General features: G+C 39.1%; 2 protein-coding genes across 2 annotated transcripts; both read right to left on the minus strand.

Annotated features, from left to right (window-relative positions):
- Window positions 1-521: 521 nt before the first annotated feature.
- On the minus strand, window positions 522-8,829 carry nox1 (NADPH oxidase 1; the record flags this gene model as incomplete). The annotated part of the gene is made up of 13 exons (XM_083890700.1): window positions 522-648; window positions 1,637-1,761; window positions 2,344-2,490; window positions 2,655-2,817; window positions 3,693-3,934; window positions 4,023-4,115; window positions 4,200-4,323; window positions 4,420-4,613; window positions 5,186-5,331; window positions 6,113-6,197; window positions 7,087-7,197; window positions 7,874-7,969; window positions 8,785-8,829. 13 exons carry the CDS (start codon window positions 8,827-8,829, stop codon window positions 522-524), a joined length of 1,698 nt encoding a protein of 565 aa, XP_083746826.1.
- Window positions 8,830-11,106: 2,277 nt separating this feature from the next.
- xkrx (XK related X-linked) lies at window positions 11,107-26,321 on the minus strand. Its single transcript, XM_083891798.1, has 3 exons — window positions 25,317-26,321; window positions 14,717-14,976; window positions 11,107-14,012 (listed from the first exon to the last, which is right to left on the minus strand). Exons 1-3 carry the CDS (start codon window positions 25,697-25,699, stop codon window positions 13,165-13,167), a joined length of 1,491 nt encoding a protein of 496 aa, XP_083747924.1. The 5' UTR covers window positions 25,700-26,321; the 3' UTR covers window positions 11,107-13,164.
- Window positions 26,322-27,034: the final 713 nt, after the last annotated feature.

Genomic DNA, 27,034 nt, shown 5'->3' on the forward strand with positions numbered 1-27,034 from the left:
TGAATCAGAAATACATTCTCCAATGTCTTTGTTTTGTCCACAAACCAAAATGATTTCTTTGTTTACGTGGAGCAAAGAAACAAAGAAAAATATTTACATTTAAGAAGCTAAAACAATCAGAAATCTTGTTTCAATCATGAAAAAAAAGCTTCACATCATTTATAGTGATTGATGTTTCAGCTCTAGTTTACACACACAGCTTTAAAGCAAACAGCAGCACGTTTGACGGGTTCTATAACCCACGTTTTCCTGAAGCAGGAAGTAATGAAGGGTTAACGTGACGGTGAGATCTGAATCCACGTGTGACGTCATGACTCAGGATTCCATCGTGTTTTATGTAACTGAGAAGAGACAAAATGTTTATGTTCCGTGAGCTGCACCTCTTCACTGATGAACGACGCCGTGTTTAAAGGTTCTCATGCTGCTTTTGTCATTAACACACACACACACACATCTTATTTTGATTAACGCTGAATGATAAAATGTCCAACTGCAACTTCCTTCCTTCCTCTTGTCTGTGCTCAGAAGTTCTCCTTGTTGAAGTAAAACTTGGTCTTGCGTGGATCCACGTCTGAGTACTTGGCGCATTTCTTCTCCAGGACTTTCCCCAGAACCGCAGGGCCGCACAGGAAGGTTCCCACCACTGACCTGAGGACAGCAGCACAACCACAGGGTGTCACTTCACATTGTTCTCAAGTCCAAAATAAAGGCATGAAATATCCTTTAACAATGAAGGAGTATCTTTGAATAAAATACGGGGAAATCTGTGTATTTTCATGTTCTGCAACTTCAAAGTAGGTTTAAGTCGTGCATTTTAAATAATCTTTGTCTTGTGTGTTTTACGACGGCTGACGCCCAGAATAATGCTGCACGACCGGCTGCTTCTCTCTCCTTTTGTCAACATTATAAATCTTACATAAGTTACTGTAAATTCTCTGCTTTTTTTTTTTTTTTTTTTTTTTTTTAAAAATCACAGCAAACAAGGATTTATTTGTTTAAACTTATTCAAAACTTTTGAATAAGTTTAGTGAAAAAGATGCTAAATAGTTTATCTAAAGTCAGTAATAATATATAAAGATATTCTCCAGAAGTAATACTTGTACTTTTGATATTGAGAGCGCAAGTAACTGCAATACTAATGTGATTACTTTAAGCAATTAATTAATTAATTTATGGCCTAAAAATAAATGTTTTTGTTTTATTTTATCACAATGTTTATAAATACCAGATACAAACCACTAAAGACAAAATAATTATTCATATGAGGTACTTTATGCAAATTAACCCTTTAATGTACGTACCAAGAAAAAAGCAAAGGAAAAATTATTTCTTTGCATTTTTTATTATTTACTTATAATAACAATAATAGAAATATATATATATATTTTTTTTAATTAGCCCCTATACAGTATTTTAGATACAGGCCTCTACCAAATGGTTGAGACGCCTGTTCATAATAAACCTGGTTTGCATAATTCATAAAGTACAACATTCAGAACACATTAAGTGTTAGTGAGTTCAGCCTGATGCATTTTTCAAAAATATATAATTAAAGTGTGGTCGACCAAATGGTTGAGTCAAACCTCAACAAATAAAGCCCTAATTCTCCGTTTTTCGAGCTTGAGTTTGATCTTACGTTGGATTCTCTTTGCGAACTTGTTCAAACTCCTTGTCCCACACAGGTCGGCCATAGTGAGTCTTCTGTTTGAGTCCGGTCACCACGTCTGTGTCGTCGTCAACCCAGACCTTCACGTGATTCGCCTGCGATTCAAACAACAACAACAACAACAACAACAACAACAATAGGTGAGTTAAAGCTGCAGTGACGTTTGTTACAGTTTATGTAACAAAGGCTTAAAAAAGAGCGAGACGGTGACCAAACTGTCCTTCCTTCTGGTTCAACTAACCATAATTTTCCTAATCGATTAATTGTTTGGTCCATAAAATAAAAAAATTGAGAAAAAAAATAAAAAAATTTTTTTTTGAGGATTTCTTAAAAAAAAATATATATATATATATATTTTTTTTTTTACAATTTTAAGGAACATTTATTTTTTTAATTTTGAGGGAATTTTTTTTTAGCACATTTCTAAAAGAATTTAAGGAACTTTTGAGGAATTTTTTTTAAATTTTTGAGGACCATTTTTGATGAAAATTTGTAAATTTTTTGAGGAAAATGTGTAAATTTTTTGATGAAAATGTGTAAATTTTTTGAGGAAAATGTGTAAAATTTTTGAGGAAAATGTAAAATTTTTGAGGAATTCAAAAAAAAATTTTTCAAAAAAAAAAATTTGAGAAATGTCCTTCATGTGTTCATGTGTGTGTGTGAACACTTTGACTCACCGTGCTCTGGTCCCATCCCGTCAGGTAGAGCTTGTAGGTGAGGAAGTGGTCCATGCCGCGCTCCTCCATCTCTTTCTCCAGCACCTGCAGGAGGTCAGCGAACCACTCGAAGGCGTGTGTTTCCCGACACAGCCAATAAAAGTAAATCTGGAACCAGGAAGTTCAAAATTCACAATCATAACTGGTGACTCACAACGTGGACGACGTGGGCGTAAACGCACACGCGGAGACAAAAGCAGCTCATAACTGTGTGTCATTGTGGAATGACCCATGATGATGATGATGATGATGATGATGATGATGGTCGTTACCTTTCTGGTTCTCAGTTTAGGGTTAGAGTCTTTGAACTTGTACCAGATGGACTTGAGGATGGAGGCAAAGGGAGTGACGCCGATGCCGGCGCCGACCAACATGCTGACCTCGTAGTCGAAGACGTCCTCGCTGGCTGTGCCGAAGGGTCCGTCCACGCCCATTCTGAGGAAACGCAATCAACAAGAGGTTCTTTATACGGTGACAGGAAATGGACGCATTCACCTTTTGTAAGGGTTTGTTTTTAACCCTTTTAGCCCTCGGCCTACACGACCGTTCACTTAGAAATATCCTTTATTTTTTTTCAATATATATAACATTAAATGATTCAGACATACTGATCTATATAATGTGGTAAACGACTATTTAAGCTGCAAACATCTGGTTTTTAATGGAATATGTACATTGAGGCTAATGCTAGTGCTAGCTAGTGTGTGTATTGCACCGTTAGAGTGACGCACAAAAATCTCTCAACAAACTCTTCTCCTGCGCACAATTTCCAACCTACACAGATGTTTTTTACATCAAAACGTTGCTATGGCCGTTGTCTAACCCTGTGTGTTGTTTTCATTTTCATAGGACATGTAGTTTTTCTTAAAATCACCTAAAAGCACACAGAGTTCTGCTCAAACCTCTCATTGATTCCTATGTTAAAACTCAGCTCTGGACGAGGGTGATTTTAAAACTGTGATTTCTTTGTCAATTCACGCCCGTTTTTCACAAATTTAAACGTGGGAGCTCCTGAAAGCCTTCTGACCTCACAAACCAAAACATTTATCTGTATCATCAACCGTTCTTGAAATAGGACAACTTAAAAACATGCTGCTTTCTCTGTTTTTCACCAGATTTGGAGTTAGAAACAGGTGTTGGGAAAGGGGAGGGGCAATCAGGGAAAGGGGAGGGGCTTGTGCAACTAGCTTCAAGAGTTAGCCTCTCTCTATCTCGCTCTCTAAGTGTTAAAGGTTGATTCCACAAAAATTCTACTTACTAAATACTCCCAGGTTTCAAAGGTTCAGTCCACCCAGTGTTTCCATACTCACTTTGGTCCTTGCGCTCCCTCCGGCAGCTTCTGCATGATGTCGATGAGTTTTTCGGTCCAGTCTCCGGCCGAGCGGATGTGGATGCTGAAGAAGTCTTCCTCTGGAGCGGAGGTCATGGTGAACGGGTGCCACTCCAGCTGAGAAATAGCCGGACAGTTGAGGAAGACGTACTGACCCACATCCATTTTGAAGCCGCTCTTCACCAGCTGCAGCTCCAGCACTTTGGACGGCCTCATCACGATCTGGAAAAACACATTTGGTGCCTTCAAAAAAACAACAACATGCAAACGCAACTCTGAAGCCAGAAAGTTAGCCGTGAATCCAACGCACCTTCCTGTATCGGACGGCTTGCATGTAACGAATGAAGCGCAGCAGACGTTCACAGAGATACAGGACCATCGGACCGATCACCCACATCCACGTCTGAAGAAAACGGCAAAGAAACGGATTATTACACAGATATTTCACAAATGAAGCATTAAATTAACTCAACTCGACAAAACAAACCTGTGGAAAACCTCCAGCAAACTGAGGAATCGGACACTCGGGAATCCGTCCCCAGTCATCAGTGCGGTTTTGACAGAAGGTGAAGTTGTGTGTTGAATTTGTATTCTGACTCCTCACAATACCTCTGCAGACCAGACACAGGAGTTAAACCAGGGTCCAACAACAACAACAACAACAACAACAACAACAACAACAACAAGTCCACGTTATTTGCCCTCACCCGGCTCCGTGAATGACCAGACCAGCGAAGAAGACGATGAAGAGGTGATGCGTGTACCAGAAGACCTCGAAGTAGCTGCGCCTGATGACCTCCATGGAGGAGGTGATGATGAGGATGAGGGCCAGAGTGATGATGACACCCGTGATGCCAGCGATGGTTGTGAAGACGAGGTAAGTGGGAATCTGCTGCGGATCCTGAGGCACGAGAAGAAGAAGAAGAAGAAGAAGAAGAAGAAGAAGAACAAACGTACATTGGTATTGAGTCCAGGATCCAGAGGATTCATCTCATCGACTTAGGTGATCTCCTGTCTTTAGATGGACCATCACGAGGTTCATAGTTTTAGTCTAAAAGAAATGTAAGAATTCTTCCACTTTGAGAAACATTCTGCTTTATTTCTCAGAGTATGGTGTTCCTCAGGGCTCAACACCAAGCCCACTTGGGTTCTTATTATATTTACTTTCCCTGGAGCTAGTGGTTGTTCATACTTTTTAATTTTAGAAGAAACGTCTGCCTCATTTAAGAGTATTTCGAAAAACATTCTGCTCTATTTCTATTTTTAAAGGTGTTCCTCAGGGCTCAACTCAAAGCCCATTTGGGTTCCTGTTTTGCAGTTATAGCTTATTTTACACATTCGTCTTGTATGAATATATACATTTGTAGTAATTCCAATTCAGATATAATACAACAACAACTATAGAGTGATTGTAATTTTAATCATATTTGCTGTATTTTCACGATGACTGTTTATAATTAGCCACTGACTCACGAGGTCTATTTTGCGGATGGGGTTCAGGTAGGTGGTGTTTTCCGTGTCCTCCAGGTCAGACAGAGCAGTGCTGAGTTTGTCGTAAACCCCGAGTCTGCTGTTGTTGTACCACTCCATGTTCAGCAAGTGTGCGATCACATGAACGGCTGTGGGAAGAAGAAAATCAAACATCTTTTTTTTTCTTAGTTTTGTACTCAAAACTCCCCAAGTACGGTGTCCCTCAGGGCTCAACTCCAAGACCGTTTACGTTCTTATATTATATTATATTATATGCACTTTCTACACTCTTAGAAAGAAAAGTGCTAAGTATAACCATATAAGGTTCTTCGGCTGGTCCTCATAGGAGAGTCCTTTTGGCTCCAGGTAGAACCTTTTCCACCTGGAACCCTTTTGGAGGGTTCCACTAAGAACCCTTTTAAAACCTTTTATTAAGGAAAGGGCTTTTAAAGGGTTCTCTGGATCAAAATGGTTCTTACTGTAATCATTAGTGTTACCAAGAACCCTTGAAAAACCCTTTCTTTGGGAAAGGGTTTTTCAGAAGCAAATGGTTCCAGATAGAACCTCAGCCCTTGTAGAAGAACCCTTTTGGAACCCTTATTTCTAAGAGTATTTTATGGGTTTCCAGTTGTTCTATATCAGAGTCACCTGACTCACCACTGAGTAAATGATCTAAAAACTCTGATAAGCTGCAGGTCGAGTTTCACAATGTGGAAAGAAGAAAAGAAAGTTGACGGCCTTGTTTCTCTCGCTCTCTCCCACCCTTTCTTTTTGTCTATATAAATTATCTGGGGACAAATATGAAATGTCACTTTGACCTGAATGTGTGACATGGGGGGGGGGGGGGGGGCTCAGTACACTGTACACTTTACGTTTCTGTTGGAATGTACTCAACACATATTTGGAGTTGAAAAGCACGTTAGTGTTCACCTGTCATCAGTGCGATCGTATACGCCACCAGCTTGTGGAAAGTCAGATTTTTGTCCAGTTGCTTCCTTATCGTTCTGCCGCAGCACTGAGAAAACAAAGAGGAGGAAGAAGTCAAACATTCTGCAAGAAACATCAAAACTCTCACCAGAGACTCACCAAACCTGAGTGTTTCACTCTGAAACTGTGGGAAACAAAAGAAGTGGAGGAGGATTCACAGGCATGTGAACGTGAACGTGTTGTTTCTATTGATAAATCAGTAAACTACTGACTGTGAAGGTTATGATCTGTATGGGTTAGTTAACTCAGGTCACAGGTTTGTTATTGATAGTTAGTTTGAGTCACTAAAAGAGTTGAAAAAGTCGAAAATCAACGCAATTGTTTTGAATATTATTAGATAAAGTATAGATAAAGAATAAGTACGGAAGAGGATTAGGGTCACACACGGGAAAAAATATTTAAATTCTGAATTTAAAACTCAGAATTCTGAATTTGTGGATTCCTTTTTAACGTCATATTGTTCATACTCCTGTTGCACCAGATGTAAATAAACATTTGCATTAAATAAATATTTGAAGATTAATAATCGTAGAGGGCGTCGGCCCATAGAAGACAGGGAGGAAGCAGCTTATTAAGTCTAATGTGGTAGTCGTTTGTTTTTATTTGTGAAATTCCACTTATCATAGTGGTTAAAGGGCATTTTAATAACTGTACAAGACTAATCTTGTAAAACAATACTAATTAATAGTCACATTAAATGCCTGAATAACCTGAATGTTTAGATTAGATAATAATATAATCATGGACGTGGAGCAACGACATTTTTGGAGAGCTTTCATCTTAAGGTGTGTGGGTTCAAACGTGCAGACATTTAAAAGAAGTATTTAATATAAGAGCAAGAACTTAAACTGTAAAAATAAGAAAGAAGACATTGATGATGACGATGATGAACATGTATGTTGACAGTGTGCTGTTACCATGAAGGAGCCTCGGATCAGAGACAACAGGTTCCTGCACACAGGAAGTAGAATCAGCATGCAGTTAAAGTTGAGCACAGCAGCAGGAGCTCTGGCCCAGGCCAACGCCGACTGCAACACACACACACACACACACGCATGCACACACGCATGCACACACACACACACACACACACACACACACACACACACACACACACACACACACACACACACACACACACACACACATGCACACACACGGTACATCATATCAACATATGTCATCATGATTTAATCTGTCATAATCTGTGATTTCTTTCACCAGACAGACAGAGATCACTCGTCTGATTAGACTCTAAATATGAAAATATGAAATCATGTGACTAAGATCCAGTGGCTGTCGCTGGTCACACTGAAACTGTACGACTCTAAAGTCACAATATAACAACAACAACAACAACAATCGATAAGAAGGCATTTTAAAAACAGGGAAAAAGAACGTAGATGGATATAAATTCAAAGACAAAACTGTGGCCGTTTGTTCACTTTATATTTATTCTAACATATGTTTCATAATCATGACTAAACTTAAATCCACTGAAACAAACCAACATTCCTTATTTGAGTGTTTTTCCCCTGATTTGTTCTTAGTTTAAAGACCTCCATTTTGTTTTGTTTTGTTTTGTTTGGCCTGATCTAGATATAATAATATAATAAATATTAATAAATATATATATTAAAGACACATATAGACACATTATTTTTTTTAAAAGGCATAAAAAACCCATTTAACAGCTGTTCTCACCCCTAAGAGATGTCGCGTGTAGAAAAACTTATCCTGCACATCGTAGATGAGATAATACCAGACAAAGAGGAAGATGTTCATGCTCATCCAGATCACCTGCAAACACAGTCACATTTACAACATTAACAACAGGGAAACACACAATCACACAATACTCTCTTTGTGTCTCTATGGACAGAAGCTTCACTTCCTGAAACTCCTCAAACGTTCAAACTCCAAAAATTCCAAGGGGAAATTCACATGTGGATCCACAGCAGTGGGCTTTTATTTTGAAAGGGTCTAGAGCTGAACATAAAAAAAACTATGGAGGATTGAGGTCCATGAAAAAACCTCTTTATTATCACACATAATCTGAACTTCAATATTGATAGATAGATAGATAGATAGATACTTTATTCATCTCACAGAGAAATTTAAACACACTTTTTCTTTCTTTCTTTCTTTCTTTACTTCCTTCCAGGAAAGACACCATATAATATTTAATTAGGCTTGATTGGTCTGTACTTTATAACATGTGTTATTATCATCACTGTTATTATTATAATAATTATAATAATAAAAAACGAGACGTCATGTTTTATGACACACGTTTTAATTTAGATTTTATTTCCAGAACAAAGAATAAAGGATTCTTATAGAAAAAAAACTCCTCTGTATGAATTTCACACACAGATCAAAGGGGCAGAGGAAAAAAATGTCAAAAGTAGATAAAATAATTCTACAATAACAAATGTGAGAGCAGTGCACAGATTATTATTTTTAGGGTTTATTTCTATGGTGCAAAAAAAACAAAAACAAATAAATACATTAGATAAATGGCAGACTTTAAGAATCTTAATCTGAATTTAGAGAATAAAATGACCTACTTTAATCTCACAGACACTCAGATGAAGCTCTTTAGTTTCACTCACCAGGATAAAAGCTGACAGTCCGTTGTTGATGATCTTATTCGCCATGATCAGCTCTTTCTTCTTCTTCTTCTTCTCCCTCGACGCAGTTTCGCAGCATCTTCATTATGTATTTAAACCCACATGGCTCCGCCTCTTGCCCCGCCCCCGCCCCTCCCACTCTTGCCCCGCCCCCTCCCTCCTCGTGCACACGTGCACAGGTGTGGTGAGTCCTCGCGCTGGAGAACAAACATATTTGTGCTGCAGGAGAAAGACGAGCCTTCACTTCAGGAATGAGGAAGAAGAAAAACCGTAAGAAAACATCACATTTTTTTCCTCCTGATTTATAAAATGTCTTCGTTTTTATTTTAATGACATTATTTAAAAAAAACCAAAAAAAACCAAACAAAAAAATACTAATTAAAATAACAACCCAGGGATGGAAAAATAAGAACAAATCAAAACACAGTATTTGCAACAAACATGACAAGAAATATAAATAAAAAGTCTGAGGTTCTCAACCTGTGGTTCATGAGCCAGTGGTGGAACGTGGAGGAAAACACTAAAGACTGTTTCACTGTGTAAAACAGGAGAGAAACTGAAGGGTTTAGAAATATTAAAAATAATGTTGCTACGATAAACGTCCTCTGACGAGTTCGCTCGTTTTTTTACGAAGTGTGCAAATCACTGAAAGATGGACGCCAAATCCAACATGGCCGACTTACTGTTGCATGTTGAACTCCCTCAAAAATGACCTTGTGCTCTGGCCCTAATAATAATAATAATAATAATAATTATAATAATAATGATGATGATGATGATGATGATGATGAAGATGGTGATGAGGATGATGATGATGATGATGATGATGAGGATGATGAGGATGATGGTGATGATGATGGTGATGATGATGATGGTGATGGTGATGAGGATGATGGTGATGATGGTGATGATGGTGATGATGATGATGATGATGGTGATGATGATGATGATGATGAGGATGAGGATGATGAGGATGATGATGAGGATGATGATGAGGATGATGATGATGATGATGATGATGAGGATGATGATGAGGATGAGGATGATGATGAGGATATTGATGATGATGATGATGATGATGATGATGAGGATGATGATGAGGATGATGATGATGATGAGGATGATGATGAGCTGCTTTGCTCGTCATATTCACATCACTGTATTTTCACTTTAATGATGATAATGATGTTAGTGAGAGACCTCCTTCATATTTACTCAAACAAATACCGTTCAAAAGTTTGGGGTCACTTAGAAATGTCCTTATTTTTGAAGGAAAAGCACTTTTTTCAATGAATCTAACATTAAATGAATCATAAATACACTCTATACATTGTTAATGTGGTAAACGACTATTCTAGCTGCAAACGTCTGGTTTTTAATGTCATATGTACATAGATGTATAGAGGCACATTTACACTGTTCTAATGGTACATTGTGTTTGCTAATGGTGTTAGAAGACTATTGATGATTAGAAAACCCTTGTGCAATGATGTTAGCACAACTGAAAACAGTTTTGCTTGTTCTTATTTGGAATAAAAATCATTATTTCTAATCTTGTCAATGTCTTGACTATATTTTCTATTCATTTTCCAACTCTTTTGATGAATAAAAGTCTGACTTTTAATGGAAAACACAACAACAATTGTATAGTTGAGCCCAAACTTTTGAACGCTAGTGTCTGCACATCAATCGTGGTTAGTTTAGTTTAGTTTAGTTTAGTTTAACTTGATTTATTTGTGGTGCAGTGAGGGTTCATCAGAGGCAGGAACCACGTCCAGAGCAGAACTCACAATGATAGATAGATAAATAAATATTTAAGTTAATTAATAAATAAATAAGGAGGATGAAGCGGTCGATAAAGGATGGATGGATAAATAAATAAACAAGTTAATAAATAAATAAATACACAAATAAATAAGTTAATAAATAAATAAATAACGAGGATGAACTGGTAGACAATGGATGGATGGATAAATAAATAAATAAATAAGTTAATAAATAAATAAGTTAATAAATAAATAAAAAATAAATACACAAATGAATAAATATGTTAATAAATAAATAAATGCACAAATAAATAAGTTAATAAATAAATAAGGAGGATGATGCGGTAAATAATGGATGGATAGATAGATAAATAAATAAATAAGTTAATAAATAAAAACGTTAATAAATAAATAAGTGAATAAATAAACAAGTAAATACCTAAATAAATAAATGAGTCAATGTCAGGTGTGGTGACTCCTCTAGTTTTTTAATGAGGTCACTGAGCCTGTTCCTTTAAGACAGATGAAGGTTTGGCAGCGAAACAGTGATGAAGAAGAGTCAATAAAACCTTTGTATAACAGCGTCTTCATCATCATCATCATCATCATCATCATCATCATCATCATCATCATCAACACAATCTTTGCTTTTTGACACGTTTCAATAACAGGAAGTGGGAAAAGCTGACGACTTCCTTTAGTCTCTTGTTCTGTCTTCTGTTTTTATTGTTGCTGTGTGATTTCTGCACAGAGATAAACACTAATCTGTAACGTGGATTATTCTCTGCTCTGGATTAAAAAAAAAAAGTATTTTCCTTCATGCAGAACTGAGGATCATGTCACTTCATACAGTCGTTCAAATACTTGCAAATACTGTTTTAAAACCAAAACTTGTAGATTTGTCTTTTGTCAACATAAACTTTTGCCTTAAGTTTATGTTGATTTTAATTGATTTTGTCCCGTTTTTCTTTGTTTAAAAGCATAAAATGTGCCCAAAGCTAAAGAGGTTCATGTGAAAATGTTAAATATCCCCCAGTGACTTGACCTTTACACTTTTATAATTAAACACTTTATTTATGGATTTGTAGTGGACATTTAATGTCATTTTAAAATGAAAAACAAATGTCATGGACTTAATTATCAAAGCATATGATTCAGAATTTGACTTTATTTTATGAGGCACAATCCTTTTTTAATGTTAATATTCCTCATGTGTATTATTTTTCCTCTCTGTACAATGAATAAAACAGGAAATGACACTTTTCTTTTATTTATACAAGAACTAAACAACAATCTGATGTCATTTATTTCAATTTTATTTACGTTTCAAGTAACACAGTAGTAGTCAAGGCACAGAGCAAAATAACTTTAATAAAGAAGCTGTTGTTAATGTAACTCATTACTTTCCTTTAGTTAAGAGCACACGTCTGGTTTTCCCTTTAAAGACAATGATCTCACTCGTCAAAAAGCCTTTTGTTTTGAAAGTCGTCAGACAGGAAACGTGAGGATCACACAGGTTCACAGTGAGTGAGTCCAGCATGAGAAAAACTAAACCTGCACCTTTACTCTCTCTCTGTGTGTGTAGTGCAGATGTAAACATGTGCAAAAGACACAACAGAGCTCACTTTATTGTGGAAACTCTGGACAGGAAGTAGAAACCTGGACAGTCTCACAGTCTTTATTTGGCACATGTCCCACACACCTGTGGTCCAGCAGTCGGTCACTGACGGCCTTTGTTTGTCGCCTCATATCTCAACATTCTTCAGCCGACCATGAGTGTGTGAGTGAGCGATGCAGAAGTTTGAGCTCCAGTAAAAGGATGAGGGTCAAATGTAAAAAGAATTAGGAAAACAGCCTGATTTCTCACTATGTTTTTCTTCAGAATTTTGACTTTTTCCTCAGAATCAGAATTTTTTTCTCAGAATTTTGACCTCTTTTCTCAGAATGTTGACCTGTTTTCTAAGAATTTTGAATTTTTACACAGAATTTAGACTTTTTTTCTCTCAATTTAGATGTTTTTCCTCAGAATTTGAAGTGTTTTCCTCAGAATTTCAACTTTTTTCTCAGAATTTTGAATTTTTCCTCAGAATTTGAAATTTTTTCCTCAGAATTTCAACTTTTTTCTCAGAAATGACTCTTTTTCCTCAGAATGTGATTTTTTTTTTCTCATAATTTTGAATTTTCCCTCAGAATTTTGACTTTTTTCCTCAGAATTTTGACTTTTTTCCTCAGAATTTTATTTCCTGCTGTTTTCTCTTTCTTTCTGTGTAGTGCAAACGTAAACATGTGCAAAAGACAAAACAGAGCTTGCTTTATTGTGGAAACTCTGGACAGGAAGTAGAAACCTGGAGCTCCAGCGCCCACTGAAGCTAAAGAAATGCCTCATATCTCAGCATACTTTAACTGACTGAGTCGTGTTGGTAAAAACTCAGAACCATGTGAGTGTGTGAGTGGGTTCTTCCAGTGGACAAAAGGCTAAATTTCACCCCGACTGATTCACAAACGTGTAAAAACTACTTTTTGTAGTTTGTATCTTTGTTCAGGCGATGACGAGAACTTGAGTTTTGTTGCGGTGATTGTGCACAGAGCGCCACCTTCAGGCTGCTTCCATCATGTCCACAGTCTCGTGGTGGCCCTGCTCACGGGGCTCAGAGTTCTGCGGGTCGAGCAGCTCCAGCGGCTCCTCGGGCACCAGCACCATGGTGGCGGTGGTGGAGTACGACGACGGCGGCATGTTCCCGCGCCTCGCCCGCTCTCTGCTGCCCCTTGTGTGGCAGCAGACGCAGTGCAGGCAGTCGTGGATGTTGTGTTTGAAGAGGCGTCTGCACGGGTGACAGAACTGGTAGAAGAGCAGCATGAAGAGCACGGCCAGACTGTAGCAGATCAGCAGCTGCACGCACAGCAGCGGCGCGCACACGTACTCGTAGAAGTCCGACTTGAAGAAGTACCACAGCGCGATGAGGAGGAAGTTCTCCACGAAGCGTACGCAGTAGTACGCGGCCAGACGGTCCCAGCGCTGCTTCCTGTCGATGAGCTCGCGATGGGAGAGGTCCAGCTGCACGGCCGACCAGCAGAAGACGTTGATGCAGGCGTAGAGCAGCGTGAAGACGCTCAGCACCACCGTGGTGCCCAGTTTGGAGAAGTTCTTCTCCACGCCTTCGGTCAGCGAGCCCTTCTTAGCCCAGAACTCGGCCCAGGGCAGGAAGAAGAAGAAGAGCAGGTTGACCACGCCCACCAGGATCACCCAGTGCATGAGCGCCGTGCTGAAGAGAACCAGAGCGGTGACGCGCGTGGCGATCTCCAGAACCCTCCACACGATCATGCACAGGTACGCCGGCAGACGCAGGCGAACCTTGTACGCGTCGTATCTGATCTGAATGGCCAGGACGCTGCAGACCAGAGCGCCGTACGTGATGGAGATCAGCGTGATGACCATCAGAGCCACTGTGAGACATGAGGACACAAGGCACCGTCAAACAACAGCAGACACAAGGCACCGTCAAAAAACAACAACAACAGACACAAGGCACCGTCAAACAACAGACATAAGGCACTGTTGAACAGCAATTTTGACTTTTTTTTTTTCAGAATTTTGACTTTTTTTCTCAGAATTTTAGTTTTTTCCTCAGCATTTGAATTTTTCCTCAGAATTTAGACTTTTTTCCTTTTGATTGTCCCCCTCATATGTCTATAGTATACATATAAATATTATGTATATGTTTCATGTACTACTGTAGTATTTGTGTTTTTTGTTACTCCTCTTTTGTGCACTAACTAATCATTAAATAAATCTAAGACGATGAAATCTAAAACTGAGTCCTGATGATAAATCATTTTCAATACGAGCACGTCCTCCCACCAGTGATTCAGTTTACTGTAACTAATCTCTCTTTATGTTTTTATCTGATACGATGATTCACTTTATTATTATTATTACTGCAAACACTAAAACACAGCTGATATGAGGTTATTCACAAATCTCCTGCTCTTCCTTTATCACTGTGAAACTGGCAGTGACTGGAGTGCACAGTCAGCTAAAATCACCAAATTCAATCTTCTAAAGAGGTTTTAGAGTCAGCTTTGCCAAGAACACAGACCAGAGGTCATAAAGTTCTAAAGTTCTAAAGTATAAGAGAACATGAGCTCACCTCTCAAAGGCATGATGTATTTCTCCTGAATGGTGGCGTAGAGCTGCAGCGTGAGTTGCGGCGTGGATCCCAGGAACGCCTGGATGATGGCGGTGCGTTTGAAGGCGTTCCTGTGCGTGGCCAGTTTACGCTCGGTCTGACCGATCTCCCACTCCATCGGCATCTTCTGGCCTTTCTTCAGACTGATCTTCCTGGAGATGGTGACGTACGGCTCCTCCTTTTTACCCGACTTGAAATAAACCCAGAGAGCCTCACAGCACCTGAGGAGAAGAGAGTGTGTCAGAGAGTGCAGTGGTGTTTTCACACCAACAGAGGGCAGCACAACGCAACTTATTTACTGTCTTTGTCGTTTAAGGCTTCTATGTATTCACTCCTATTTTCTGCTGAAATTATTAGGAAAACCTGAAGTTTGACTTTTTTCCTCAGAATTAGTAAGAATTTTGACTTTTTTTGTGACTTTTATCAAGTTTTACCTTGTCAGTATTTTGACACTTTTTCCTCAGAATTTTGACTTTTTTAAATCAAAATTTTGACTTTTTTCTCAGAATTTTGACTTTTTTTCCCTCAGAATTCAGATTATTTATTTCAGAATAAATCTGCTGACTCTGCTCGGTCACCACTGTATTTTAGCATTGGAGATAACGACATTACTTTGAAGTCAGAATTTTGACTTTTTTCTCAGAATTTTGACTTTTATCAAGTTTGACTTTTTCCTCACAATTAAGGTCACAAGTTTCATTTTTTTCATCAAGTTTGACTTTTTTCTCAGAATTAAAGTAAGAATTTTGACCTTTTTCCTCAGAATTAGTCAGAATTGAGACTTTTTTTTTCTTATAATTGAAGTCAGAATTTTGACACTTTTTCCTCAGAATTTTGACTTTTTTTAAATCAAAATTTTGACTTTTTTAAATCAACATTTTTACTTTTTTTTCCCTCAGAACGTGTGGGAGTCATTTCCAATTTAATCAGGGACTCGAAAAAAACCATACTTGATTAAAAACAATAATCACTTAATTAGTGAAGTGTTGGTAGTTGTGTGTGTGAGCATGTGTGGAATCAGTGAACTTTACTTTAGAGGGAAAACTTTCCACTTTCCAGTGAAACGTTGTGATCTGTGAACATTGTGGAGCAGGAGACTCTCTGTCAGATCACTTGATTTACATGACGCTCGTTGCTTATTATGCAAGTTTTGTTCCTTTACGTCAACACGATGTCGCTTCCCACAGTTTTAGTCATGTTAACATAGTTAAACGTCACTTTTTAAATCACACATTTGTCCGTCTAGTTTCGGTCACAGAGCTGACCTCAGCGTAGACGGAAGCTTCTTTGTGCTCCACCAGGGGGCAGTGAGAGGAGAGTGTGTGTGTGTGTGTGTGTCCCTCAGACCTCAAACACTCTGGGTGTGGTTCTCATAAACCTTTACCAGGTAAATGCTGCTCATGTTCAGTCACACTGTTCCTTTATGAAGGCGGGGGAACGTTGTTGTTTTTTTCCATAGTTTAAAGAATGAAAGGTTCTGTTTAAAGAAGCACAAATGTCCATTTATTTCCTTTTTTTTCCCCCATGTTTCTCCTGTTCAAACTTGACCCAGTCGTCTAAAAGGTTATTCTAATCATTTCCATGCTGCACCAGAGGAAACTCCCTGAACTGGAAGTGCAGGGTTTGCACCTGCCAGCGACAACATGGAAATATTATAATAATCCCTGATTAAGACTGGAACTGTGGGCTGTGCACATGTGTGTTTGACACACAAATCTAACCCTGTGAGAATCCACACTGCAGCAACAAACGCTCACATCACTGAGCTGGAATGTTTTCTCTTCGCTCCACAATCTCTAACTCTGGACTAATAACAGTGAGGGCGTTTGCTCACCGATCCACGTGAAAATATGCTTCTTCATGTCGTGACCCTGTGGAGTCGGCCGTCAGACATTTGCACTTTTCATTTCCTTCCCCTCAGATGTTTAGTGTTTTTACAGTGTATTCACTCCCAGATTGATAAGACAGATGAGAGCAGCTTCAGTGTCGAGGATAATTCAGCATCGGCTGATTAAAGTGAACTAAAACCTCAAGTTTAACGCTCATCTTCTAACGTTAAGTGTGTGCAGTAAAAGTGAATTATCGCTTTAAAACAAGATTATTTTCAGAATAAACCTTTGCAAAAGTCAACCGCGTCAACTCCAGTCGCTACAGAGCAGAGGTCTCAAACCACTCTGTTTCACGTGGCCCATCACTTAATATCAAGTCATTTCCGTATCATTTTTGTGCACTATAAATAATTCCAACACTTTTATTTTGAAATGATGTGATATGTGATCATAAATATTATTATTTCGATATCTTTTTCCTCAAAAGGTGGAACTTGACAGACCCCGACTGACCAGACGAGCAGTCTCTGACTGGGGGCGTGGCCTATGCTGTTAGCTAGCGATGGGCTCTGTCAATCTCCTTCCCGAAAACCTCGCACAGCAAATCGGAGAAAGCTAGCTATAGGTCGCCCACCTTCAATAGACTCTGCTCGGCCCAGGATGCAAATGTTTCGTCTTCTGCTACGACCCTCGACCAAGTCAATAACGTTAGCCGTTAGCATGACGTTGCTTTCCTGTAGCTCTAGAGCAGACATTTTCTAGCTCACCGACGCGCTGACCAGGCTATGCTTGTCAACTGTGGAGCAAACCTCGTCAAATTTGCTTTCTTGTTGGTTGAAAGATGTTTTAATGTCGTGGGCTAGCTGCTCGATTAGCTCAGAGATAGCCTCCATGGTCAAGCTAGTGGCTAGTAGAGCAGACATTTTCTCATGCTAGTCAACTGTGGAGCGAACCTCGTCAAATTTGCTTTCCAGCCGCTTGAAAAAGGCGTCGGCTAGCGATAGCCTCAGAGATAGCCTCTATGGTCAAGCTAGTGGTTTGGTCATCCTTCTTCCCCGACTTGTTTCGTAGCAAACTTGGTTAAAGAAAAGCTAATAGCTAAATATAAATTGTACATTTTGCAAAATAAAGGAGTGAATAAGTGCAAAAATAGCCCTTAGCACGTAGCGTCTACGGAAGTCCTGTTTTATGTTTTATCGTGGAAACTTTCAGCGTAAGCGGTCCAGTAAGTCATTTGTTGATGATAGATGTCACTAATTCTTACACACTGGACCTTTAAAACTTTGTCTATCAACTGCACTAATTTGTAAAGCATCATACTTATGCGTCTTTTTCCACGATGCAAATGCACGAATCGATCACGGTTTACAGCAGAGAAGCTACAAAGACCTGACATCGTGACGCCATTTCAATGGAAACATGGCGTCGCAGCGAACCGAGAGTGCACTTAGGATTCTGTAAAGTGACTGAGAGGTCGACTGAATTACACTTAGGGAGTGAGGGAAACAGCAGCAGCGCTGATAAACGCATTAGCTGAAAAGAATCAATACGCTGACTCCAGCACTGAAGGCAGCATCTTATGGATTCATGAGAAGGAAAACACACCAGCTGCTGCTGATCAGTGTACGCTGAGCAGAGGCGATTCTAGAGTCTGTAGGGGCCCTGAGCAAACATTCCCAGGGGGCCCTTTCAACCAGTGTTCATCACCATTATGTTACAAATAATCTGACACCAACGAAAAATGTATAATGAAATAACATGGAAAAACCTTGTTATTAAAAAGTATGTGAAAATATAAATGTAAAGAACAACAATATACTGTAAATAGCTTTTAAAAAAACTATATAAACTTAGTAAAAAAAATACATTACACTGTAAAGAACCCACATTATAAAACAATATAAATATATAGAACAATAAAATACTGTAAATAACTGAAAAAAACATATATAAACTGAGTAATAAAGATATGCATTACACTGTAAATAATCCTCTTCATTTTCCAACTTGCAGAACGATAACTTCACACAGGTTAAAGTGAGGTGTGGCCTCTTTAGGGAGGTTTACTACTGAGATGTCATTGTTGTTTAAGGTGGACGTGGAGGTGGCTGCTCACTGCACATTTCAGTAAAAACAGCCCTCAGGCTCCGAGTGTCGGGGGCCCCACTATCAGCTCGGGGCCCCAAGCAGTTGCCTGTTCACAAGCTGCGCCTCTGACGCTGAGGCGACCGCAGCGTGGCCTCACACAAAAAGAGGAACCGTCTCCAGTGACGACTGAAATACTGATGAACATCCAGGAAATTCTTGCTTAAACAAACCCTTTAGCAAGACCGTCCTGTTTAGGTCTTGTGAGGCCTGAGGCTCAGACGGCCTGCGTGCTGAGGCTGGTCCACGCTGAGCGCAGTAATTACGTGGTTTCAGTCCTCGTTGGTTGTTCTTACAGATTCAAGTCGAGACAAGGTCCAGGTCTGCAGCCTGACGCTGCGTTCAAAGACGTATTAGCGTGTATAAAAAAAAAGGTTTATGTGCAGTCATGTGCAACACAACGCAAAGTTCAAATTCCTCTTTTGTTTGCCGACGTGTGGTGCAGTTACGTTTCTCTGTGTGAAGTCACAGGACACAGAAATGACAGCATCACTAAGTCACACAGGAAAACAACTCCCATCAGAGAGCAGAGACAGAGCAGCAGAGGTGATTTAGGAGAATAACAATCCTCCGCTCTATCGTCTCCTGATCACAGTGTCACAGATCACAGCTGCTCGTCGAGAGGACGGTGGAGCAAATATTGCAGCATCGGCTCGTTGTGACGATAAAGGGAGGTTTCATCGTCTTTGTCACGGCGTCATAAGAATTCTTGTGTGTGCAGGATCGTAAAGAGTGCACACGTGCAGCTGCTGCTTGTTTTAGACACTCGACGCTCCTGAAAATACGTCGTTCAGATCTTTATACGAAGCGTGTTTTCACTCTCTGTTATTTGTGTATCTGTTGTTATTCTCAAAGACGCTCAGTGTGTCATCAGAGGTTAAAACATTTGGTTTTAATGGGACATTTTTGTCCTCGCGTGACTTAACAGTTGTAAACGATGCATCCAAGTCAATATTTTGGCTGTTATTTGTGATGTGGAAATATTTGTTGTAGTTTTCCATAAAAAAATATCAGAATCACGTCATTAAACTGGTGTTTTTAACGTGTTAAAATCTGGATAATAATTCAACATTTTATGCATTTGATCAGAACTAAAGTCGATCAAAAGATTTAACTCAAACAAAGCAGTAAAAAATATTAATCTGTATTATTTTTGTCACAGTTTTTGGAAGTGGACATTTTTGTCCTTAATGCCTTAAGACGGCAGTAAATGTTTAATCTGATGCCGAATAATGAGGCCTTTTTTTCTTTTGATCTATTTATCAATAAGTTAACAATCTTTTTGTGCATTTAATACATTCATCGTGTGGTTATATGTCAAATATATTAATAAACAATTGAAATGAGGAAAATAACACATTTTCTATGTGTTTTTTCGTAAGAAAATATAAGCATCACATCATCAAATTGGCATTTAACGGGTTAAAATCCTGATAATTATTCAATATTTTATGCATTTGTTCAGAACTAAAGTCGATCAAAAGATTTAACTAAAAAAAAAGCAGGAAAAAATATTAATCTGTACTCATTTTTTTTCACAGTTTTTGGAAGTGGACATTAAATGTTTAATCCGTTTATCATTAAGTTAAAATATTTTTGTGCATTTAATACATTCATCATGTGGTTTTTTGCTGAATGTGTTCATAAACACTTAAAATGATTGGCTTGAGATTTGAGAGAAGATTTAAACTTACAACAAACAGACTCAGCGTTTTTAGATTCAGTGTTTTTCTTTATAGTTACATGATCAACAGTTCTATTTCTCTCTTCACTAGGTTTTTAAACATGTTCTACTGTTATATTTGAACTGTTTCACTAAACCTAAGGCGTTAATCGAGGTCGTGCACAGTTGATGCCTTTAAGAGCGTCTTTTCCTCTTCAGAACAGACTTAACGCTGTGAATAAAGGACACACCCTCGCGTTCACTCGGCTGATGCTTCTGCATATTCAGCAGCAGCAGCAGCAGCAGCAGCAGCAGCAGCAGCAGCAGCAGCAGCAGCAGCAGCAGCAGCTACTTCAGCAGCAGCAGCAGCAGCAGCAGCTTCAGACAAAACGAAGAACACACACCAAACGCGTGGATTTGAATTTCAGGCTGTGAAGCACACGCCCACTCCTTCCTACGTGAGTCACGCTTCGTCAAACAGGTCTGAAAACAGGCTGAGATCAGTGACAGCGTTCAAAGAAAACATCCACAGCGTCAACTCTAACACACTCGTTTGACTCCTTAATTTTCCCCAGGAACAAAATCTGACTGTATTATTTATAGAGGCCGTTCAGTAAACATCAGCCACCTCTCTGTGACCTCCCTCCCACTGACCCAGCCTGGTCTGGCCTGGTCTGGCTCTGCAGCACTGAGGCCTCTGGCTGCCTCAGATGAGCTCATTGCACTGAGCCATAAATGTGAGGGATGAGTCTGTGCAGGACGGACGCAGATCTGCAGCGTCTCTGACCGGCTGCTTTATGCAGTCGACGTCCTGTTGTTAGATTAACTTAATCTGGAGCGTGATTTAATGACCGGTAAGTAATAAGGCAGAGGAATTACATGACATTTAAAGGGACACTGTGTAGTATTTATGGGTTTATATAACCCAAAATCCACTTTTTTATACATATTATGTGCTCCTGCATTGTCTAGTCGCTGTATAATATTCTTTGTTTCATTTTTGTAGTGTTTCAAAATGTCATGTAAAATAACATGGTCGTGGGCCGCTGTTGCATTGCCACGACGCCATGTTTCTACCGGAGCCTGTAAGGACAAACGCGAGAGAACAAATCAAGCGCCGAGACGAAGCTGAGAGCGGATCTTTTTACGCGTTTATAACGGAGGAGCACACGTGTTTTACAGCAGATAAATGAACACCAGTACCTGAGCGTACGCCCGCACCACGGAGAAAGACGACGAGGACGACATTTGACCCTCTGCGGATACCGTAGCGCTCAGGGAAGGGAGGGGGTGAGCAGAGGAGCAGTTTGAGGCATTTCAGCCTCTCCTCTAGATGGCACTATAAACTACTTACTTCACCTTTAAATCAAAATTGAAACCACAACGCAGCGGCTCCAGTTCTCGTCCTCAGATTTTGTTTATATCTTAGTTTATGACGCCGTGTTCAGCCGAGAGATTAAAATGATCATTAAAAACATGAAATAAAAGCCTGTTGCGGATTTAAAACACTGACATTGATGTTAGAAAATGTGTTTTCAAGCCAGTTTTCTGTTGGTCTATTAATCGATTAATTATCATTATATATTATATTATTATTATATAGAGCAGCAGCGGCGTATACTGCGTTTTTTAAAATAGCTCATGTGCCGCAGCATCATATCAGTTCTCACAAACCACTGCAACGTTTCCACGTATTTAACAGCAAACTGCAGATTAAAGCTGAAAACATTCATCCATTCATCGGTTTGAAGCTTTTTTTCATGATTTAAACAAGATTTCTGATGGTTTTAGCTTCTTAAATGTGAATATTTTCTTTGTTTCTTTGCTCCACATAAACAAAGAAATCATTAAAACTCGCTCATTTTGGTTTGTGGACATTTTATGGACCAAACGATTAATGGTAAAGAAAATCAACAGATTAATCGATTAGGAAAATAACTGTTATTTGCAGCACTAGTGTAGGCAAAGATATTCACTATAATATCAAGTAAGACGGAAAAAATAAAAGACTGTGTTTTAAAATGGCTGCTGGTTCACTCATGAATAACCACACTGTTGGAGCTCTGCTCCTCATCCATAACAATAAAACTCTGCAGAGTCATCTTCACTCTTTAAACCCATTAACTGTCCTGCACTGTCCATGGAACAGTGGACACAGGACGTCCCTGAAGACGGATGATGATGATGATGATGATGATGAGATACAGCACAGGACTATTAAGTATTTATAAAGACAGATGCTGAAAACAGGCACAGGTCCTTGGACCTGACTGCTTCCACTCTGCACCTTTTAGAGAGGAGATGCTGCACTTAAAGCCCAATTTATACTCCTACGTAGGTTAGAAGAGTCTCTGCGTCGTCTCCAACTGCACAAAATATTTTTTAAGTGTCCGTCACTCCGTCAAGGGACTACGGAGACGGCAAGAGCTGCGATTGGTCCTTAGGACAGGCCGAGCGAAGCTGCTCTGTGCCGGCTCACTGTGCACTCCAATCGTCCACAGAGGGCGGAGCTGATCACCGCCCACAATGTCGCTGCCGAACTATAAATACGTCATATCTTAACACACACAGCACATGTTTAGACTCTAAATGGACAATTTATCGCCTCAAATGATCTTAAAACTGCGTTCAGTGACACAGAAAAGTGACAAACAGCAACTGTTTCAACAACAACAGTCTTTCTCTCTCAGACGCCATTGCTCACTGTAGCTAAAAGCGCAACAACTTTGCGCAGCGACCCCTACTGATCGGGCGGGAAATTGCAGCGCGTATCTGTCCACGACGCAGAAGTATGAAGGCTTGAGGCGTCTCCGTGGTGACGCAGTCGGAGAAGTATAATGTGGCCTTTAGTGTACGATCAGTGACGTGTGATCATGTGACACTCTGCTGTAAACACACATTAAAGTACGTAACAAACACCCTGGACCAGCAGTGACATCACTACCGTCCAACAGTCTCGGCTCACTTAGTTAGAAATGTCTATTTTTGAAGGAAAAACACTTTTTTTTTTCAATGAATATAACATTAAATGAATCATAAACACACTCTATACATTGTTAATGTGGTAAACGACTATTCTAGCTGCAAACGTCTGTTTTTTAATAGAATATGTACATAGGTGTATAGAGGCCCATTTCCACTGTTCTACAGCTATTGGATGATTAGAAAACCCTTGGAAAAATCATTATTTCTAATCTTGTCAATATCTTGATTATATTTTCTATTCATTTTGCAACTCTTTTGATGAATAAAAAGTCTGACTTTTAATAGAAAACATAACTAATTCTATAGGTGAGCCCAAACGTTCGAACAGTCGTGTATGTTGACGTTTTTTTTCACACACAAAAACGAGCGTCTGGAGGGTTTTCAGGGGATTTTCATGATCCTGTCGGGTTTCATTTGTCTTTTTGACACGAGTGCACTTCCTTTTTTCATACGCTGACGTTTTAAAATGACAAAAGCAGAAAGTCATAGTGGGATTTAGCCTTTAGTTATGTGTGTAAACCATCATAACATCGTCATTTCCACGTTTGACAAACACTGATCGACGTTTTTCTTGAACATTTTCTGACTTTTTATGGACCAAACCATTCATGGAGGAAAAATAATCAACAGATTAATCAATGACAAAAATAATAATCATTGATGTCGTATAGTATCTCAGTTGTTGAGCTTGTTGTGGACACAGGAGCTGAATATATATATATATATAAAAATGTATGTATGTATGTATATATATGTATGTGTATGTATGTATATATATGTATATATGTGTGTATATATATATATATGTATGTGTGTGTATGTATATATATGTATATATGTGTGTATATATATATATATGTATGTGTGTGTATGTATATATATGTATATATGTGTGTATATATATATATATATATATGTATGTGTGTATATATATATGTATGTATGTATATATATGTATATATGTGTGTATATATATATATATGTATGTGTATGTATGTATATATATGCATGTGTGTATATATATATGTATGTATGTGTATATATATGCATGTGTTTATATATATGTATGTGTATATATATGTATGTGTGTATATATATATATGTATGTGTGTATATGTATATATATATGTATGTGTATATATATATGTGTGTATACACGTGTATACACACATACATATGTATATACATACATATGTATACGTATATATATATATATATATATATACACACACATTGACCTTGTTTTGAGATTTAGTTTCATTTCAACAGTCATTTTACATACATATATGTATATATGTATGTACATATATGTATATATGTATATATCCGAATCACAACCCGTTCAGCTGTATTTCAGTGACCGTGTCAGACGGACTAGTCCACGCTGAGGACGTAACAATGTGCCAAACCGAGTAGAGTTGAGCCGAGTCATGCTATAAATTTACAGCCACTTTTTAAATAAAGAATCCAACTATGACTTTAAGGCCTCGGTCAGAATGTATTTGTCTGCAAAGGTGTTGGTCCATGCAGATCCTTTGTAATCATAATCATAATGATAATAATAATAAAGATCACAGTCTCCACGGGCACTTTGTTGGGATGATGCCAGGAAAGTGATGTTTGGTAAACAAACATGTGCAACTCAGCATTTAAAGAATATAAGAGATAGTGTTGATACTGGAATGGAATGAAAGACCAACACAGAGATGATGGATTATAGAAAGAACACTGTCTCGTTCCCTCGTTCCCTCGTTCCCTTTCCTCGCCTCTGTCCACCATGTTTCCTTTCACCCCAACCGGTCGAGGCAGATGCCTTGTTGTGATTTGTCACGATGCAAATAACATTGAAATGACTTGGTGCCCACATCCCCCCCCCCCTCCCCCCTACTGTATGAGCCCACCTCTCCAGTAGCAGCGCCCCTGCTGACACAACACTAACCTGATGAGTGGGCCGAGCAGCAGCAGGTGCAGGAACAGAACCAGAGGTCGGTCCCGACCCAGGTCTCTGTGTATGAAGGTCAGCGTCAGCTGGATGATGAGAGCAGGGACCAGCATGAAGACGATGGTGAAGCTCATCCAGATCACGTCGTTGGTTTTGCGGTACATGCTGCAGAGCACAGCGGCCGTGACGAACTCTGCGAGGTAGAGAACCGTGGCGAGAACCACGCTGAAGGGAGGCCGAACCCGGCTCTGGTTCACCACCAACATGACCCCGTCCTCCTCCTCCTCCTCCGCCGCCGCCGCCGCCGACGACGACGACTTCTCCTGCGGTTCCAAGTCCGAGATGTCCCGGTCCTGCTCCTCCATGGTCACTTCATTCATTGTGGTTCGTCAGTGAACTCTGATTTATGCGTCGAAACCAAATCACACTCCAGAAAAGGCTGTTTTTGACCAATTATTCCATTTAATGCTCTGTCTTTGCAAACTTTCCGCCAACTCGATCACACCAGGTTCATCCCTGACTTCATGTCTTGTGTTCGGCTGTGTCTTCACTCCACCACCGGCTCTCTCTCGATCCCTTTCACGGACTTTTATGGTTCGAGTTACCGTGTGTGAGAGCAGGTCGATGGTAAACACCGCCCGCCTGTTGTGATCTTCAGTATCGGGAAAGTTCAGCCGTGTCACACCGAGACTCCACCGGGCGTTCGTCGTTCACCCCCCGGTGGGTTCCGTTTAGTTGTTCTCTGTCAAAAACACACCGAGGTTCCCCTGACGTGGAGCTGCCATGGTCGGTCGGTCGGTCGGTCGGTGCCGGTTGTGGTGCGTTTGTTTGTGTGCCGGAGTGTCCGTGTCCACACAGCAGCAGCGCAGCCGCGGGCGGGCGGGTCGTGTTGTGAGTCTGCGACTGTGAGTGTGTGCGTGTAACGAGACAGTGATACCGGAAATGATGGGCGGGTGTTTGGAAAATAAGAGATCAGAGTTATAACAACAACAACAAACAACAACAAACAACAATGTTCATCAAAGCATCTCATCTCATCTGATAAAAAGAAAACAAAAAAACAATTTAGAAAGGAATAAATGCGTTGTTTTCTTTACAGTAACTTTATGTGTATGTTTGTATGTGTATGTATATATATATGTATGTATGTATATATTTATATATATGTATGTATATATGTGTATGTATGTATATATGTATGTATGTATGTTTGTGTATGTATATATGTATGTATGTATATGTATATATATACATGTATGTATCTATGCATGTATGTATGTGTATATATATATATATGTGTGTATGTGTATATATGTATATATACATATGTTTATATACATATATTCACACACACATATATATATATATATATACATACATACACACACACACACACACACACACACATATATACACACACACATTGACCTTGTTTTGAGATTTAGTTTCATTTCAATAGTCATTTAACATACATACATGTATATATGTATATATATGTGTGTGTATGTGTATATATGTATGTGTATATATGTATATGTATATATACATATTCTTTTTTTAAATATCTTCTTTTTAAAACTTACTGTAAAGAAAACAACACATTGGTTTTTTTTTATCAGATGAGATGCTTTGATGAACGTGTATATATATACATACATACATATGTATACGTATATATACATGTATATCTATATATATACACATTGACCTTGTTA

This window comes from Microchirus variegatus (assembly GCF_963457635.1).
Source record: "Microchirus variegatus genome assembly, chromosome: 6".
Classification (NCBI taxonomy): domain Eukaryota; kingdom Metazoa; phylum Chordata; class Actinopteri; order Pleuronectiformes; family Soleidae; genus Microchirus; species Microchirus variegatus.

Bases quoted from the DNA above. Each gene is read 5' to 3' on its own strand.
- xkrx (XM_083891798.1), bottom strand. From the start codon at position 25,699: ATGAATGAAGTGACCATGGAGGAGCAGGACCGGGACATCTCGGACTTG. The intron at 14,977-25,316 runs GTTAGTGTTGTG...TCTTCTCCTCAG, and splicing joins CTGCTCGGCCCACTCATCAG to GTGCTGTGAGGCTCTCTGGG. The intron at 14,013-14,716 runs GTGAGCTCATGT...CATGTCTCACAG, and splicing joins ATACATCATGCCTTTGAGAG to TGGCTCTGATGGTCATCACG.